We start from the raw sequence: 20,193 nt of genomic DNA, 5'->3' as shown, positions 1-20,193 counted from the left end.
CTCATTCTTTTCCTTTTTCGTAGACGTGTAAAAAAAAAAAAGAAAATAAAAAGAAGAAACAGAAAATAAAAATTTTAAAAAGAAACCTTTTATGATTCCAAAAAATTTGAAACCACACGTTGCAGGTTGCCTAATTGCAGTTGAAAACAGAGACAATGGCATAGTGGTCATTTCGCCAACTATGCTCCTAACTAGTCAAACGGTCAACCTCCAGTAAAAGCCCCCCCCCCAAAACCCAAACCGCTAGTGGTATGAAGCGTCATGCCGCAACCTAAGCGCCCTCGAAGTGCATGATTAACGAGCTTTCTTTTCTTCGAGACGTGGCGCTCTCCCATTAGCCTGTTTCGCGTCTCCGGGATTCATAGCAACACACCAATAAACGATACCAGTCACTCTCACCCTCTCTCTCTCTCTTCTCTCTCTCACAAACACACACAAAACACTCTCTGCTTTCTCTCTCCCTCTCTCTCTCTAACTCTGTGTTTTTTCTCTCCGGAAAAACCCAAATTTCTCTTCCGTTTCTCTCGCTTTTGCCTCCGAAACCCACGAATACGTGATGAGCACTACAGGATCTTTCTAATATGTATGGTTTCGAGCTCTGATTCTCGAGTTTTCACGGAGTTTGTCGCTCGCTAAACTCACTGAGTCCGACCGGAAATGCTCGAGGCGGTTGAGAGTTCGATCAATGGCGGGTTTTCGCAGTTGCAGAGCTGTGGAGACAGTAGCGAAGAGGAGCTCTCGGTGCTGCCTCGTCACACCAAGGTTGTGGTGACCGGGAATAATCGGACCAAATCGGTGCTTGTGGGTCTTCAAGGTGTGGTCAAGAAGGCCGTTGGGCTAGGCGGGTGGCATTGGCTGGTAATTGGCTTGGTCAATTTGAGTTTTCGGGGAATGGGTTGGGTTTATTTTGGGTTTTCCGGGTCTAAATTTTGGTTTGTAATGTGTTTCGTTTGCAAATTTGGTCTTTGAATTTTGTGTTTTGGGACATTTGATTGGAATTGTGTCAGCAATGTGGGTCATTTTGTTTTTTAACAATGTTATTTGGTAATGCTGGTTGCTTGTATGCTTCATTGACTCTGTTCATTGATAGCCTTCCAGTTTGAATTCACCATTGTGCGGACATTAGTGCATTTTTTGTCTGTTCCAGCATGTAGTTTTTGATACAAAATTTCTAATTTTTGTGAGTTTTAAGATGATCTGTGAGGATAAATACTTTCAAATTTTAGATTTTGGATAAGGGTTTTGATTGCATGCTTGGTTTTATCAATGGATCTGGTGATCTGATAAGTTTTCTATATGTGTGGTTTCGAATTGCGTTATCGGTATGGCTTTTAAATTTTTTGGGTGTACATTTCTTAGATTTTACTTTCCAATTTTATCTTAGTGCAAGCCTTGATATTTTTCCGTTAAATTTGGGTTGATTAGCAGTTTTGCATGATTGGCTTATGGGGAAGGATCTTTCTCGGATTGTTAGGATTGCTTGGACTGAAAATGATTTACACTTAACCGGTTCTTTTTTCTTTTCTTGGATGTTGGTATTTGCTTTTGATGGTGTGATTGAATTGCTTGAAATAATTGTATGTTTATCTTGAGGTTCATATGCTCAGCAGTTATTGAAGTTGTTTATACTGGAAATAATTCTATGTTTATTATTATTTTTTTTTGAAAGATACTCCTGTTGTTTTCTGATATACTTCTATATTTAGTGGATAATGTCATTTTTTAAACGCAATTGTGTTGTGGTGAATTGAAGTTGTGTTTCTTTTCCTCTAAGATATGCAATTTTAATTGGATTTTTTTTTTTTTTTTTTTGGTTTAAATTCCTTGAAATGCAGTCCGCATTGAATTTACTGTTCATTTTACTGTGCCCAGTTGAAATCGAGAGAGTGTTTTGGATTACTGTGGTTAACTTCGTTTCGCATGTTATCATTTCAATGGTTAAGCTGGCTGGCCACCTTTTTGATCAACTACTTTTTTCTCCCATTTTAATTCTTGTCGTCAATATCTATAAGCTCTTATTTTTGATTCTTCAATTCTTTTCTTGGACCCTGTTTTACTTGATCTTAATCCTAAAATTAAAAAAAAAGTTTTGAAATCAGGGGGGCTCTGCTAGTGTACCGGAATAGAACTTAATTGATGTTTAATTTGACGGAAGCATTTGCAGGGAAGGATTTAGATTTCAGTTCTTAGTTTAAATGGCTTTAATTAACTATGAAAGGTACATCATTTTTCTATGGATGAAATTCATGGAGTGCTTTTAAGCCTTATTATTAATTTAATATGTGGGTTTGAAATGATTAGGTGTAAGATGCTATTAATAATTGCAATTTTTCTTCAAATTCCTTGATTTTTTTTTAAATTCTGAATTGAAATGCAACTTTTTTTATTTGATTTGAATTGGATTGATCCTTTCTTGCACTTTTTATTTTCTTCCTGTGCGCTGCTAGTTTTCTGGGTTTCTTTTTTGTTCTTGTCATACATTCTGACATGAGGCATTTATTTTGGTCTTGACAATGGTACTTGATTGTGCAATTTGCAGGTTCTCACAAATGGCATAGAAGTAAAGCTACAGAGGAATGCCCTGAGCGTGATTGAAGCTCCTACCGGTAATGAGGAAGATGATGACCTTGAATTTGAGCACATGCCATGGAATGGTTCAGATATGGGTGAGTTTCGATAACGAATTCTATATGATTAGTGTGCTGCTGTCACCAAATTTTGTTACATGACACTCGAGACTTGTTTGGAAAGTTACAGAGATTAGTAGAGCATAGGTTTTGCAAAACCTTGATTTTCTTCTTCATGTGTTGATATGGAATCTGAAGAATAATTTCTTTTGAATGGTAGTCTGAATATAGATTCATGATCTAGTGAAGCTATATTTTACTGGGTGTAATATCAAATACTGAATGCCATTGCTCATATTGAATGCATGCCTGTGATCTTTTGATAATCTACTTGTTATTTTCTTGGGCCTCTGTAATCGTGGGTTTGGAACAGAATGTTTTCTAGAGAAAAGTGATTGAGGTTGGTACATAGGATCCATTCTGTCTTCAACTTTTACTTTTACTATTCTCAAAAGCTTCGTTGTCTTATTTCTTTATCTTTTTATTGGACCCGCAACACTTTTTGATTGTGGTACTGCTATTTCTGATTTCCCAGGATCTGATGACACCCAAAAGTCCCACAGATCGAGGCATAGAATGCACAAATCATCCGTGTCATCTCATAGGACTATGAGCAGATCTCTCTCATGTGACTCGCAGTCTAAGGGATCTGTTTCTACTCCTCGTGGGTCCATGGTATGTAAGCCTGTACTATTTTTCTGTTTACCCTTTCCTATTCTCCTATCTTAAGGCTATCTAGCTTTTATGCGGTAAAAGGTGTTTAACGTTTTTGGGGTTTACTATTAAACTTATTTACTACTAAAACATCTTCTTTGCCAGAGGGTTGACTTAAGCAAACTGGAGATGGCTGCTTTGTGGAGATATTGGCGACACTTTAACCTTGTGAGTTTTTCTAATAGGAGAAAGTTAATTATTGGTCTGTTGCCAGCATTGAGTCACTTTCTTTCTTTTTTTTGGTGTGTACTAACATATTGAATTGCTAGGTGGATGCTATCCCCAACCCATCAAAAGAACAACTAGTTGATGTTGTTCAGAGGCATTTCATGTCACAGGTACTTGCAAAACTGGTTGCTGCTAACATATTGGACTGCTAGGTGTTACACTTACATTGTTTAGGTTCAGCAGCTTTTTAATACTAGATAGCATTATTCTGTTATGAAAAATGAAAATCCATTTTTTCTTTTCTTTTCTTTTCTTTTCTGGTGGTGAAGCAAATGGACGAGTTGCAGGTCATTTTGGGATTTGTTCAGGCTGCAAAGAGATTGAAGACTGTGTGCAAATGACCTGGAGAGAAATGAAGAGATCTTTGCATTTGGTTGTCTCTGCTAACTGATACTGGTACCTAAATGTCCACTTCCCTCTGCAGTGATTTCTGTAACATATTTATCTGTGGCTTGTTTATGTCTATCGGTTTCGGTTACTAGGGTAGTATTACTTTGTTCTGAGTTATAGAGGTTCTTACTTTCTTTCTTTCTTTTTGGTAGTGTAGTTATGTAGATATATGTAAGGTCGTGATCAGACCTTTAAAGAAGTCCCTTGTGGCTTTCTTTCCAAACTCGGTTGAATGTACTGCTGACTTGAGGAAGTGGGGTTTTAAAATGTATATATTTGTTATTACTTTGCATCCTTTGATTTATTGGTCATTCAAAGTGGTGCTAAATTTGAATTTCTTCTACCATAAGGAGCCCCATGATATATCATTTGCTGCTTGGTCTGGTGGGTTTTATGTAGGGCTCTTTTACATTTGTGGTTCGAATTACTAGCAATTCGAATTTGCCAAAATTGTTGCCAATCTCTATCCATATTATTGTGGATTCGGATCCCATCACATGGGTCCTGCTTCCTTGTTTTCTGTTTGCCTTGTGTTATTAGTGAAATTCATGGCTCAATGTTATATATATTTACATGTCAGCACTATAGGACGGAAAGGAGGTGTGAAAATTTGAATTAGAAACCTTTGTTCCATGAGGTGTGGTCTGTCTTTGGGGACTATGGCTCAACGTTATTGAGCTATGTCCATATCTCTTGATTCCTACATGGTTGCTACCATTCCCTTGAAATCTCATTAGGTATTATCTACCGGGGATTATTTGCATGTTGCTTATGTCATTTAGAGCCTGTTTGCGATTGCGTTGGAAAATAAAACATTTGTCTATAAAAAAAGCTTTATTTTCAAGCTTTCTCCTGATGTAGTTTTGAGCTTATTTAGAGCAAAATGTGTTATTTTTTTTTTAAATCAAATTGATTTTTGATTGGGTTAACTTTTTATATATTAAAAGCACTTTTAAAGTTTTTGGATGCCGACGCAATTGGCAAACATGCCCTTAGTGTTAATAATTTTACTACTTTTACTTGCTTAAATGGGGAACTTTGAACTAGTGAACGATTGCTTCAAGAAGGAATGACTATTCCGACACATATATTTAAAAATGTATGTTTTAAAGATAAATATGAATTAAGCAGACCGAATTGAATTTTTTAAAATTTAGTTTTAAAAAAAATATTATCCACGTGACTACTCTTTATTATTATCATTATTGTCTGAGAGGGTTTGAATGGCTTGTTGAGAAGGGGTATACGGACAGAATTGAATTTGACGTGATGCTGCAAAGTATTAATTTATTGCTTGCATTGTAGGGCAAGATAAGATCCATATTATTCTATACATAATACATCCTACGAAGTCAATATCGGCAGATTTTTTAGCATCAAAAAGGGACCCACTTCTTTAATTATATTTATCTATCTCACCCCGCCCTCTCCAACAACCCAAGGGGTAAAGTAATAGAAAATAAATAAATAAATAAAGTTTACTTAACCCCTTTATATCTAAACTATCAAAATAATAAAAATGTATTTTCTAATGCTAGCAAAATGTTGAAATTATCGTTATAAAATTTTCAATAAGACAAAAAATACTTTTAAATTTTTGACAATGTTTTTATTTTAGTAAGGGTAGTTTCGTCATTTTGTTAAAATTAGGGGTGCATTGTCATTGTTTTGGTAGTTTTTAGGGTAAATTGTCGCAATTGATAGTTTGAGAGTAAATTGTCATTAGAGTAGTAGTTTAAAAGGGTTAAGTAGACTTTACAAAAAAAAAAAAACAAAAAAACAAAAAAAAAAGAAGAAGAAGAGGATAGTGTTAAACAATTGATGCTTTCCTCATAACAGGGTCGTTGCTTCTCACTGGTCAACATTTTTCACCTCTTATTATAACTTAAATTTGTAGAGAATACAAGCTTTGCAGGAGCACTCAAGGAGTTAGTTATTCAAAGCTTCTAGGATTATGGTCTAAAATTGTCGTAATCAACGATGAAACTTAGGAAATAGGCTTTCCGCTTTTTTTTCTTATTGTCTCTAAAATGTCAAAGGTGGATTTTAATGTTTGGCATATGTACGATGTTGTTTTGAATAATTCTTAGGTTGGAATTGGAATTTTTACCTCCTATTTTGACTTTTCTCCCATCTAACCCATGCGGGGTTAGAGACAGGTTAGGAAATGGTCGAGACGGTAGGTTTTTGCCCGCCCCTAAATAAAAGTAGGCAAAATATTTATCATTTAAGATATATGAGAGATTCTGGCCCAAACATGTCATAGACTTTACCAAAAATGAAATGTAAATATGTGATGGGCACATAATGTCTATTAAATTGATATGTATCTAAAAAGACAATTATTTCTTTTTTTTTTAAAAAAAAAAGTTGAGTACAAACCAGGACTGTTTATGATTTTTGCCTACCAAAAAAAGTTTCCAGCCAAATTTTTATAACCCAAAGGGTTTAATTGTAAATAGGTAAAAAATAAAATAACGGATTTTGCATTTTTCCCGCCGTTCAAATCTGAATTCCCCGCCAGGAAAAAAGAAAGAAAAAGACTGGAAAGCAACGCTGCACGCCCAAAAAGTTGGGAGGTTGGGGTTTGTTGTGGAGTGGGAGAGAGGCAGTGTCGTCTTTTGAAATTTGAACACCTTTTTTCAGGGATTTTATTTTTATTGACAAAACACCGTAAATGGTTGTGGGACCACGTGGCTCTGCTTTATACGCACTTTGCATCCAATTGGTTTCAGCTGTTAGCTACCATTCCATTAAGACATTAATTATAACTTAAACAATGGGTTGCATTATTTTGGTGTGGTCACACGCAATCTATCATTAAAGGCATTAGCCAAATTACCTTTAATTTCAAGTTTTTTTTTTTTTAATGAGAAAAATAAATAGTAAAATTAAATTTGAACAGTTGAAAAAATGACAGCACATAAACTATTTCCGTTCTACAATTGCTTATATGTTTGTCTATAGGAATTCGTATAAAGAGTATGTTTGAGATTGCGTTTGAGAAATAGAATTTTTAAGTACAAAAAAAATTTAGGCAAAAGCTTCATTTTTAAGCTTTTGTTAAAAGTACGTTTTGGCTATTTTTAGGTTTTTTGAACACTTAAAAGCGCTTTTAATTTTTTTATCAAATGAATATTTTTTTCTTCAAACGGGCTTTTTGAGTGTTAAAAGTACTTTTAAGCCCCTCAATTACAATCCCAAACAGGCCCTAAATAAAGTTGAAAATAGCAAATGAGATGCACTACTAGGCTGTATTGATTGATGATTATGATCAAGTGGGATAATATTACGGTAAGTATACAAAAAAAAAATTATGAGTAAGTGCTTTTACAATTTGCTTCCTGAATTTTTCAATCTTAATTTTAAAACCATTAAGTTGTTCGTGATTGCAATTGGGTCCTTCTATTTGTTTTCCATCCAATTTAGTAAGGTTTGTCAATGCCAAGTCAGCATTTTTGCCATATCAGATTAATATATTTATATATATTAAAAAGAAAATAAATTTAAAATATAAAAAAAGGGAGGGGAGATTTGCATTAAAAAAAATTTCTTTTGGGGAATTAGAAAAAATCTTACAAATTTTATATGCATTCAAACGGAGAGTGTAAAATCCAATTGTAACAATTGACATAGCCCAGATAGATGGGCTTAGAGGGAGTGAAGGCCCATTTTGAGATAGAATTATCAATACATAAATTATAAGTAAAATGAATAATTCAATTTTAAGACATTATTTTGATTGAGTAATATTATAAGTCACTGAATGATATGACTTCTAAAATTACTATTGAGTAATTGATAATTATTGAATTGATAATCATTTCACCAATTATAAACGATCATAACAAGTTATAAGAAAATTGTAATAAAAGTAGTAAAACCTACTCAAATATTTTTCTTGGATTTTATTAATATAATAATATAGTTGTTCAGTAAGTTGGTCAACCATAAGATACCTTACAATCTCCATTTGGAGCTAATATATATGACTTTCTTATAACGACAAAAACAATGCTCCTATCATCCTATGACTTTCGTGGATCGACAAATAGAAGATGCGCACATTCACAATATGTCTATAATGCCATCTTTTGTCAAAATAATCCTGCCCAAAAAAATAAGAAAACATATTTATAAAGAAATATTTTGGGTCTCAAGTTATTTATTCATTAATTTATTTATTTTGAGCAGAAAGTAAACAAATAAAAACACCGACAGAGATAGCCTTAATTCCCGCCTGGCCAAAAGGAAAGATATGAGACCAAAAAGTGAGCGGCACCTGCATGCCCAAAAAGTTGGAGGTTGTTGGATTCGCAGGAATCATAAAAAAATTTGGAAACCTTTTCCACAAGGTTGTCTTCTTTGTTGACAAAACACCATAATTCACTTCCCTATAAACTTACTTCAGTCTTCTTGGCCTATAAATTGGCTTCAAGAAGCCTACAACCACCAAGTTAGCCATTGCTCCAAGCTACCAAATACCATGAATGTGTTACTTCTACTGTTGTTTCTTTTCAATTCATGTAAGCTTCTTTATTCATACCCCAACCCCAACCCCAGCCCATGTCACATTTCTACTCCTCAATCCCCACACTATGGCAATCCCCACCACCACCACCACCGCCACCACCACCGCCAGAGGAGTCCACCACCACTCTCACCAGCATGGTTTTATTTCTACTCGCCCCCACCTCCATACTTTCCTCAACATTCGCAACCTTCTATTTCACCAAAACAATCATCTCCGTCGCCACCGCTTGTGTCGAAGTTTAATCCGCCACCTCCGCGACTTCCCCGGCCACCGGCATGGTTCTACTTTTACTCACCCCCACCACCTAGTCCTCCACCCTCTCCTAAATACTCATATCCACCACCACCACTTTCACCAAGGCGTCGGGTTTTATAATTGAGTCCACAAAGGGTGATTTACGCAAGAGAAGAACAATCAATTGGATGTTTGCGCACACTCCAACATTAAAGCAAGCATTATCTTCGATAATGTTAGATGAAAACTTTTTTTTTTTTTTTTTTGTGGTCGAACAAAGAAAATGATGAAAAAATGTACTACATTTTTAATTAAACTATTATTAGAGTTATTATAGCTTTTACAGTCCTTTGCAAACTGATGTAAGCAACTAAAATATGAATTGTCATGTAACAGTTTATATAATACTTATTATGTTTACCAACTAGCAATTCATGTGACAATCATTTTCATAGAATGAAAATTTTATGTGAGTTTGTAAGGACTCATAGCATTTTCATTTTAATTAAGTTACACCAAATCCTTGTGTTATCTAGCTATCATATAAATTTTTTTTCCCTAGCCGAGGTTGTCTAACTCAAACAGTTGACGACATTCTAAATTTTTTTTTTTTTTTTCCATCGAAATTTAAGATGTGTGTGCATTGTTTTTTATTCCGAACAACATGGAACAAAAGCAAATAATAATAATAAAAAAATCCGAAAAATGGACAAAAAGCACATGCTATCACTGTAAAAAGAAGAAAAAAAAAAAAGAAAGAAAAAAAAAAAAAAGAAAAGAAAGGGACATGTCATTTACACAGGCATGGGCGAAATATTGCTAAAAATTGGACCTATATTTGGGGGAGTTTAACGTGGAAAGTGTAGACACGATAATAAGTTTTTGAGCCCACTAGGCCCAGTGAGAAGAAAATTATAACTAGTGATTTTATGGACTTTAGTTTTATCACCGAAAGTCTTTTTGTTTCTGGTCCTCCATGTTTGTTAATTGGGCCTATGCCTTTCCCACAAACTCCCACTTTTAAGGTGGGGGACCCATTCTGAGGTGGTTGGGGATAAGAACAAATAATTAGACATCTCTAATCTCACGTTTTCTAAACAAAATTATGAAAATTGTATCGTTTTAGACAAATGCTGGTTTGAAAACATAGAAAAATTTGTATTTCCTAAACAAAGGTAGACATTTTTAAGAGTACACGATTTTTAAGATTAAACTGCAATTTTACCGAATTTTGTTGCTTTTAGAAGAAAGAGTTCATTGTGAATTTTCTAAGACGTATCCAAAGTTTGAAGACGTAACGCCTGGTGATTGCTTTATCAATTAGTTTCTTTTTATCTTCCTTAAGCTCTCTCCCCCCCTCCCTCTCAAGTTTCAACCATGAAAAGTTGAGGTGCATGTTGGCCAAGACTACTGCATGCTTGCCTTCGTAGGCACGCATTATGAAACCCTTGCCACCTAGAATTGCTTCTTCTCCACCATTATCATTGCTGATCCATTGTCGTGACCTTGGCAAACTCTCCATAATTGAGTGACATGATGTCATTTTACTTGAGAATTCTTCTAGTCAAAGATTCAATCTAGATTCCACAATGTGGGCTGCCTTTATTTTCCAATGAATCAGCCACTACCAGTTGTCTTTTATGGCTTCCCTTGTCTATTATGCTTTTTCAGAGTTGAATTACAGAAAAAAAAGAAAAGAAGGCCAATAACTAGGTGTTGTTCTGATATTAATGAAAGGAGATAATTTAATTTGGTTAAAGTTTGGATATTTCTTAGTAGTCAATTAAGGCATCTTTTTGGATGTGTTCTTTTTCCTCATACATTGGCTAATGGAGTTTCAGTCCCACACTGTAACGTTATAATATGAGAAGTTAGCCCTACCAGATTGTTTCGAAAAAGTTCTGCAATTGATGGAAGAAAAGATAAAGGAGAAATGGAGGAGAAAGGACTGTGGCCATTCCCGTCCAACCATTTTGCAAATTCATTCTCTGTTTGGCTTTGTATGCAGTAGCTTTACAGCTATTCTTCCTGCTTTGGACGATCGGTTTTCACCCATATCTGCTTAGTAGGACGACAGAGCTTATTGCAGTCAAACATTCAACTGAATGATCATAGCTATCATCGAAAAGGCAAATAAGTGAAAGAGAAAATCAGTAAAGTTGCATGATTAATATTTAAAATTCGACATTTTGTGTAAGTTTTTTTTTTTTTGGGTAACTTTATTTTAGACCCATGAATTATTAATTTCAGAAGTCCCTTAAACTTCAAAACTTCTCAATTTGAACGCCTAAACTTTCAATTGCAGTCAATTTGAACCACTCCATCAGATTTAACTATTAACTTCCCTAATTTACCTATAAAAAGACCAAAATATCCATGATTTATTTTTTACTTTATTATTTATTATTTTTTAATTTGAAATTTTATAAAAAAGTTAAAGGTATAAATGTTATTATCTCACTTTTAACGTTTAAAATTTGATGGAATGGTTCAAATAGATTACCATTAAAAGTTCAGGAGTCCAAATTAAAATGTTTTAAAGTTTGTGGGGCTTCTCAAATTGCTTGGTAATTTAAGGATCTAATGAACCCATTCTTAGGGAGATTAATATTTTAGAGTGTCGGGACACCAACCAATCTGAAAAATTAAGTTTATAATCTTTGGCTCAATTATATATGTTTTATTAACCGCTGACATGCGTATACTCAATGGTGACGACATAATTTGTATGTCAATGGGTCTAGTTGTGATGGTGGAAAGATTCATCGTATTCATCTCATGTCACTCTTTGGAACATTCTTGGCGTTGTGAGCCAAGCATATATATATATATATCATAATTGTAATGAGACATATATGCATCTATTCTCTTTCTAAGTCGTCACAAAGCTACCTGATATGAATCTAATGATGTAAATATGGGTATCTCATTTTGAAGTAAAGCAAAAGATTCATAGGCTTAATGGAGCTGCAGCCTCCCCAAATTCCAATATTGGCATTATAAAAAGGAATTTCGCATCTAACACTAGATGGTTAACACACATGCATGACGTTTATCTCTACAGCATCTACCCAATTGTACATGCATGATGGACAATTTTCTTCGAATTGGGTTCAAATAAATTCTTTTAATTTTGTCTATTAGATTGATATTTGTCTTTAAAATTTGTATAAAAATAACGTGCTCTAAAGACGTACAGATGCCACATAATATACTTTGTTAATCTTTTTAAAATACAAGTGAAAATTTTACCCAAAATTTTTTTTTACACTTTTTCTCTTAAAATAAATCCCAACATTCTTACTTTTTACATTAAATCAATTATTTTTTTATTACAATTCAAATAAAAAAAAATTACTACAAAACAAAATTTTTCATTTTTTTAAACAAAACATTCTTACTTTTTTCTCTCACATTAATTAAATCTGCTACAGTGCTGATCCACTTCCCAAGTCCATTCTATTGCCAAACATAGCCATAGGTTATGTTTATCCAGAGTGGACCATCTATAGAGATTAGAATTCCCCCAAATCTAATGTGGGAATCATTTTTGTGCTACTAGCTAGTTCTAGTTGAAATTCTACCTCCATGGATGTCCTGATACAGGAATTCATGGCAGCTTTTCTTCCCCAACTTGATCGACAATGTCAACTACCTCCAACTATAGGGTGACCTTGTAGGACTCTTTTAATTATTAAAGTGTGACACACACACCATATACCTTTTAAATAGACATAAATTAAAAGTATTCGATAATTTATTCAAAATAATTTATATATGGAATCAAAATTAGAATTGATTTTTATTCGTAGACGAGAGGAATATTTGAGAAAAAGGTTTTAATTGAAGGTAATTTTGAAGAGAAATGTTAGACAACAACACAAACATGACGGTTCCAATTAATTATTGAAACCAATCATTGTTAAAGAAAAAAATAAAAAATTCATAGGTTAATTGTAATTACAGCATTAATTAGTATTGTGGAATAAAAATATAATATATAATATTACTCAATTTTGAATCTTTTCCACCCCGGACATATTTTAGCATATTATTTGTTTTGTGTGAGAACTTGAAATCCACCTCGACCCGAAAATAAAAGCTCCACTTGTTTACTGTAGACGTGGACATGGCAAATCTTTGGCTACCTTTGCAGATATGCAGCCCCATTAAGCACCGACTTGCTACTATTCACATCCAATTAAGAGCATATTTGCAAGAAGATTCTTCAAAAAAATTATTAAAAAAAAGAAAAAGATTTTGGTTTCAGGCATCAAAACCTTAGACTTTGCTGCCATTCCTATTAAAATAAATCAGAAGCAATTTCTCAGGCTTCATTATCTAGTGGCACTGGTTAAGAGTTTATTTGAGATTATATTTGAGAAATAGAGCTTTTAAGTCAAAAAAAGTTTTTGGGCAAAAGTTTTATTTTTAAGCTTTTGCCAAAAGTGTTTTTTGGTTGTTTTTAATCTTTTTGGACCCTTAAAATCGCTTTTAACTTTTTTTACCAAACAAACATTTTTTTTTCTTCAAACGAGCTTTTTAAGTGTTAAAAACACTTTTACCCCTCAAACACAATCCCAAACAACTCTTAATTCCCTCCCCACTGCTGTCAATTTACCATTGCATTTATTTTTCTCTCCTAGCTAGTGCGTCAGATTCGGACCGCATGTTGCAAATTTTGGAAGCCTCTCTTCCTTTCTGGCCCTACAATATATATATGGCCTAAAAAGCAATTTACAATTTATAAATATATTATATATATATAATTGGTTCTAGTACTACTCCACTATGTTTAATTATATATAAGGTTTTAATGTTCCAAAAAGTTCTTCATCCATATATATATATATATCTAAAAGCTATTGGTTGGGTTAGGTTGCATAATGGTGTTCATATACAACCAAATTATTTGTTCCACTTTCTTAATGCAAGAGAGTTAAATCTCTTTAGGACGTGGCGGAAAGTTTAAAAACCCCTTGTTGAATTTAAGGGTTGTTTTGCGTTTAGAGAGCGGGTTCTTGCTTTTTGTGTGCACAAGATATAAAACGCAAATTAAGTACATATAATGTGCAAATATGTGTCATCGGAGCCGTATTCAACATACTATTGAATATGAATTTTTTTTTTTTTTTTTGGAGGAAATAAAAAGGTGATGAAAACTTAGTGACATTGTCTTACTCAGATGATTTTATTTTATTTTTCCTATTTGTTTTACTTAGATGATTATGTCGACATACATGTCTTATTTTCTTTACAAACGTACTTACTTAAGAGTTAAGAATAAGATTTTAAGGAGGAAGTAGATTTGGTAGAAGAATACAGTTGGTTGCACGCAAATCCTGAATCGAAAGAACATGTAAAGAAAAAGGATAGTCCATCACAAAGTGTCCCACTAAGAACTACTGGGAGTTACTCCGATACTTAAGTTAATATAATTAGTTGAAGAATGTAATTAATGAGTTAAAGGAAATTCTAAAAGAAAAGTGTTTGGCTAGAATGATGCGTACCTCTTTATGGAGTGTTTTCTAATGCTTGGTTTGTTAGGAGAGGTGGGGGGAACGGGGGGTCCATAGGATAACTGATTTGATTCTGTGACTCCTACTTCATTATATAAACATCTCTTATATTCCAGAATAAAAAGACGTTAGGAGTCTAGGTAGCAGTGATCCGAATACTATGAACATGACGGCATCTCTCTATTGCTTATGCGTCCATCCACTTGGACATGGCTAGGTTCAATCGTCCTATTGGACTTGAAATAAATGGGCCTGTTTGGACTAACCAAATGGGCATGGAGAGACCCGCTTTCCGAAAGTTTATTCATGGTTACGCCATTAACCCAAAAAACAAACAAAGAACAAAGAAAACAGTAGAGTATTGTATATTGGTTGATTAGAAGCTTATTCGATCTACAAATTAATTAAGCTTGACTTCAAAACAGTAGAGTATTATATATTGGTTGATTTTTTTTTCCCTCTACTTTTAAACATTCATATAAGCACGTCAGCACGAGGGACCAAACTAAGTGTCGGTTAGAGGGTCGTGGCCCACGGCTCCCCATTTTTCAAGTTTTCTCTTAAAATTAAGCTTAGCCGCTCATTTATACTTTAACAGATCCTTTTAGACAAAAACTCAAATCCTAGTTCCGTAAAAGAATCGTGGAAAAATATTGAGTGTTCCCTCTACAAGTTCAACACATGATCATCTCTCTCAAGAACATATGCCGGAGTACACAACACACACTCAGAGAGGCGCAGGAACCATGGCTTTGACGCCATAGCTAGTTCTCATCTTGCCCAATCATTTTCAGACGGTAATGCTCACTAAGACTCCGACCAAATTAGACAATATTATAGCCATTAAGGGATTGGTGCATTCATATGTGGCCAGCTAATCAATAAGCGTGACAAGAGCAGATCCTTTTCGACTTGTATCAATCATGCACGTACGTCATGATCCAAAACATGCCACAAAAATTTCATATTTCAATTTTCAAGTGCCTAGTGACAACCTTAGTGGACCTCGTCGGAAAAAAGCTTCTTGTTGTCACCAAAATGGCATCACTAGCTAGCCTCCATGGCTTCCTATTCATTATGATAGCCCACAAAAAAACAAGAAAAAAAATGTTCAAGTGGGCTTACGTAGAAACGTCTAACAAAGCACGATTAATCATATTCCTGGATAGAAAACTTAAAAACTTTACAGAAAATCATGTTCCATGATTATGTCATCAGCATCAATTATTATAGTGTCTGAAAGAGGAGGCCATGACAGATTCCCACTGACAAAGACCCCTAACTTTGGGAACCTTGATATCGTAATGGTGCCTGAGTTTGCACGCCAATTTCCCCGACATTTCCAACACTTGGATTCTACCTGTTACACTTGTAGGACACCAGCACTGCGGATATGATGCACAAATAGTTTTCGTTATCCATTTCTATTGCGATTTGCGGTGCAATACTTTGGATAACCTCCTTTTTTTTTTCTTTTTTTTTTCTTTTTTTCATTTATTTAAAATGAACGGCTCAAATTGTAACAATAAATACAAGAAAGTAGCTTCACTTGTGTGATAAATCTACCCATTTAGAAGGTTCGGCCACCCCAATATTGTCCAATCCTTTTGGATGGTTCGCCTGCTGATCAATAGTTGCATAACTCACTTTTTTTTTTTTAATATTATTTCATCGTTTGAACTGTTTATTTAAATGAACTATACACGTACCCAATGAAATACCTTAATTAGTATTGCACCATATCCAAATCCTTTGGGGAATGGGGACCCCACCATTGTAGGAAGTTGGCAAGGGAAGGTCGATCACACGTAAGGCACGTGAGAAAATGGGGGTAGTAGACTTCCACTAGGTAGGGCCCCCTGAGAATTTCTCCAATGGCATCCAACAATCTGGTGATTCTCCCCCCAATTTGTTGGAATTTCTGTAATTCTTATTCAGTGAACTGACAAGGATTCTCGCGTGAATTCTTCTCATTATTTTATAGATTCTTTTAATTTTATTTTATTTTTATTTTTCCTTGTGGCCTGATCATTCTTCTGATGCTTGCTTAATCAGTCATTCGATCTTCCTTTGATGAAAGTTGTCACCTTTTTCTTAGGCTAGGAATCTCTGTCCCACTTGATTTTGGAATGTACAATCCATTATTGGCAATGGCCAACATCCATGAGGTATGCTAATTTTTGGAAATATTCAATTATAAATTTGCGTAGGAAGAATATAAAAATTGTAGCAACAACATAAAAGAGAGCTCAATGCTCGAGTAGGAAGCTCACTGTCTGAGCAAATTTGTTCGGATACTAAAGAGCCTTTGTCCGGACAGAAGGGTTCTACATGCCCCAAATTACATCCCGGGATCCTCAATTGTAGGGGATATCGGTCCGAGTAGGGAAGCTCATTTCATTTAATTAATAGACATTAATAAAATGGTAAAGAAAAAGTACCATAATTTAATTATCTTTATTAATTGTGCTATTGTCCAAGCTTCTTCTACAGAGGGTCGATGACAAAAGATGATAGTAAAAGCTCATGATGGAGTAATTCTTTATGTAATCATGGATTTAATACCAATTAAATTCGTTTTTTTTTTTTTCCTCTACTTTTTTTTTTTAAGCCTAGCGAGGAACTTTATAAGATTTGGAGATATTTTCACACGTACTAATATTTAAATTTGTTTAAAACGCTGGAAAGTATCTTGTTTTTAGTATATTGATCATGCATTTCTGCTATGAAATATATTCTACTCCCAAATGTCAACATTCTTTTGCTTCCACCTCATTTTCTTTTTGGTTGTCGGGGATTGCACTTGATCATGTGACACTAACTAAAGCAGAGGCGGAAAGAATTCTTAAAAGAAACAGGAAAAAAAAACCATTAATTTCCCATATCATCGACAAAAGAAATTCTGTCACGAAATCTCAAAGGGGAGTGAAGGGGAAAGTAAGAAAGAAAGAAAGAAATTTCCATGATGTTTGTAATCTGTAAATACATGCATCAATCATGCGAATCGATCTGTAAACGGAAGACAAAGAATGAAAGATCACGTAATTGTGCAGGAGTTGGAAAGAGAATAAGGATGTCGACGTACGAAGTTTGTGTTGCTAGAATATACTGCTTTTACTAGTTGTTCTATGGAAGAATATGCTACCCAAATCCAATCTATACGTTTCAGCACTGATCTCGATCTCCAACATGAGCACAGTGGCGGGGTCGGCCACGGTGGCGACTTTTGTTTATTGTGGAGACTTTGTAATTCGAGTTGACTTTTTTTACTGTTTAAATGTTCATAATTTTTATTCTAGTCATTATACTTAAGAACATTTACTAAATGTCACTATTCGAACATCCCTAATTAAATAGATAAGTTTTTTGGGCTTAAAATGTCACCTTCCACATGTCACTATATATTTTGCCAAATTTTTATATTCAACGGCTCTAGGTCAAAAAATGACAGTGTCTCTCATTCAACTTCTTTTATGTAGTTGTTGTACCTTTCCAGGGATCTGGATCACTTGAAATTCCTAAGGAAATTTTAGTTTCTGAAATTTCAGATCTAGGCCATCCATTTTCATCCAAGAGCCATTATCTTGCCACGTGTTCAACTACTAATAAAATAATAATAAATTTTTAATAATATTAATAATCATCATTATTTTATTATTTTATTAGTAGTAGGACACGTGGCATGATAATGATTCTTAAATAAAAATAAATGACTTGGATCTGAAATTTCAGAAATTGAAATTTTCCTAGGAATTGCATGGGATTTGAATCCCCTTTCAAGTGGGTTAGCTTTTTGGCTTGCTTCAGAAACCACATTATGCGGCTTGGCTTTTTGCCCAAGATATCAAGGACGGAGCCATTTTTTGACCAATTTCATATTTATTGCTCTTAACTTCTACATTGTATTTCCATTTGAATATGTTGTTGGAGAGTCCAACCCAGCCGTCTTAATTTTTTTATTTCCATGTAACATTTTTCCCTATTTGATTAAAAGAGAGAGACACACACAAAAACAATTGGTCAAGAGTTCCTCACCTTCAAAATTCCATGTGTGGAATTATAAATGTAGTGCAAAGAAATGGGAGTATAGAAACTTTTTTAAAAAAACTGATCAATTATTTTTATTATATTAAATTTTAAGATATTTAAAAATATATATATCGAGCTTAAATAACATTTCACTTGCCTTGAACATTTTCTGATTTTCTTTCTTACAGTCTTGTATACATAACAAAAAGTTTTCTCCTTCGAAATAAAATAGGGGGAAGAAAAAAATATATATATTGGCAACTTGTTTTAGCATATGCTGCTTTCGCCTTCACGCAGGGATGCAACAGCAGGGTCGGGGCTCCCAATTTTGAAAATTTTCCTTTAGCCTTATTCAAAAAGTCATAAAGTATGCAAAATTATTAATAATATAAATGAACCAATTAAAAGTTATAGACGGTCCGTCAAGTCCCGTCCCTAATTCCTTCTGTGCTTGTATGCATCATTGATATGGCAAATCATTTAATATTTGGCAAATCATTACATAATATGCACAATATTTACTACTTCGTTACTCATAATTAATAAAGAGACCCTTAAATAATCCTTTAATAAATAGTCTTTGTCATTTTTAATTCCTGGAAATGCATTCCTCCCTATCAACTTTCTTAATTAAACACATAAAAACTTATGATTACAATGATAGTTTAATAAATTATTCAAAAACCTTTTACAAACCAACCAATTCGTCCCACTACTTACCTCACTTTCACTTTCTTTACCAACTTTTCTAAATCACTCACATAAAAGCCTCCTCATACATTCCTCTCTCCATTATTTCATAATTTATATTAAATTTTGTGTATTTAGTTAACAGTGTTCTCAGTGCCATAAGTTTAAATTTTTTAAATAATGTAATAGCATATACACCATTAAAATGTGTGAAATTTGATTTAATTCATGAAATATAGTATATCTATTTTATTTTATTTTCATTATATTTTCTTTACCTGCCCACCACAAGCTAATAAATAAAATAAACAATGACAGTATGTCACTTCTGGTTATCAAAGATCAAACAAATATATAATTTGGTGAGAAGCTTTTGGCTTTTCAAATAGGGAAATTGTATATAAAATCCTTAGGTAAACGCGCCTTTTTTAAAAATTCCCTGGGTTTTTTTTTTCGAAAATTTACTCCCTGGGTTAATGGAAATGACAATAAAATCCATGCCGTCAAAAATTTTTAACAGCCGTTAGTCAAATTCAAAACGCACCGTTTCACCTTATTAAAATATTAATTTTTTTTTATTAATTTAATTTTAAAATTAATTTAAATTCCAGAGAGATCGTAAAAATTTCCCAGAATTTCCCAGATCTAGATTGGAGGAAGGCGGTGCTGGATCATTGGGTGGAGGAGGTAAAGATGCAGTTGGTGGAATGGCTCGAGGGGGAGGTGGGGATGCCACCGGAGGTGTAAGGGATGCTTGCGGAGGAGAGCCTCCTAGTGGTGGTGGTAGCGAAGATAAAACTGGAGGGGGTGATCTGGCAAAGGGGCAGATGGTGGGGGTCATGCTGGTAGCGATGGCGGTGGTGAAGTTGATGGTGGTTGGCGGAGAAGGTGGCAGTGAGGTTGGAGGTGGTGTTAATACCGGTGGGGGTGAAGCTGGTGGGGATGGAGGAGGAGCAGCAGGGGCTGGCGGTGGAGGAGACTGAGGAGCTAGAGGTGAAGGGGTTGAAGGGGATGAAGGCGCTGGGGTGTCAGTAGTCTGAGTAGGCGTAGTTGAAGAATTCGACGGAGCAGGGGAAGAAGGTGGTGGTGGTGAGGTGACAGAGGAAGTTGGTAAATTCGCACATGAGAGGAGGGAGGGGTTGTGGAGTCCATCTTCCTATGGATCTTTCCTAACAACGACAATGCACTACTACAGTTCCATTGTCATATTTGAATGATTAGAGTAATC

At 34.5% G+C, this 20,193-nt stretch overlaps 2 protein-coding genes across 2 annotated transcripts; both read left to right on the top strand.

Moving 5' to 3' along the window:
- The first annotated feature begins 398 nt into the window (after positions 1–398).
- LOC132184568 (uncharacterized) lies at positions 399–4,251 on the top strand. Its single transcript, XM_059598247.1, has 6 exons — positions 399–858; positions 2,540–2,666; positions 3,163–3,302; positions 3,447–3,509; positions 3,611–3,679; positions 3,839–4,251. Exons 1-6 carry the CDS (start codon positions 658–660, stop codon positions 3,908–3,910), a joined length of 672 nt encoding a protein of 223 aa, XP_059454230.1. The 5' UTR covers positions 399–657; the 3' UTR covers positions 3,911–4,251.
- Positions 4,252–16,396: 12,145 nt separating this feature from the next.
- On the top strand, positions 16,397–19,948 carry LOC132183940 (glycine-rich cell wall structural protein 1.0-like). The gene is made up of 2 exons (XM_059597409.1): positions 16,397–16,414; positions 19,577–19,948. Exons 1-2 carry the CDS (start codon positions 16,397–16,399, stop codon positions 19,946–19,948), a joined length of 390 nt encoding a protein of 129 aa, XP_059453392.1.
- The last annotated feature ends 245 nt before the right edge of the window (positions 19,949–20,193 follow it).

The sequence above is a fragment of the Corylus avellana genome, chromosome ca6, assembly GCF_901000735.1.
Source record: "Corylus avellana chromosome ca6, CavTom2PMs-1.0".
Classification (NCBI taxonomy): Eukaryota; Viridiplantae; Streptophyta; class Magnoliopsida; order Fagales; family Betulaceae; genus Corylus; species Corylus avellana.
Note: the sequence above shows the minus strand (reverse complement) of the source record. Positions and strands in the feature narration are given on the sequence as shown.

What these genes read in the sequence shown, in the direction of transcription:
- LOC132184568 (XM_059598247.1), top strand. Translation starts at nt 658, where the DNA reads ATGCTCGAGGCGGTTGAGAGTTCGATCAATGGCGGGTTTTCGCAGTTG. An exon ending in ATGGAATGGTTCAGATATGG is followed by an intron (nt 2,667 to 3,162) that starts GTGAGTTTCGAT and finishes CTGATTTCCCAG; the next exon opens with GATCTGATGACACCCAAAAG. An exon ending in AGAGGCATTTCATGTCACAG is followed by an intron (nt 3,680 to 3,838) that starts GTACTTGCAAAA and finishes CTGGTGGTGAAG; the next exon opens with CAAATGGACGAGTTGCAGGT.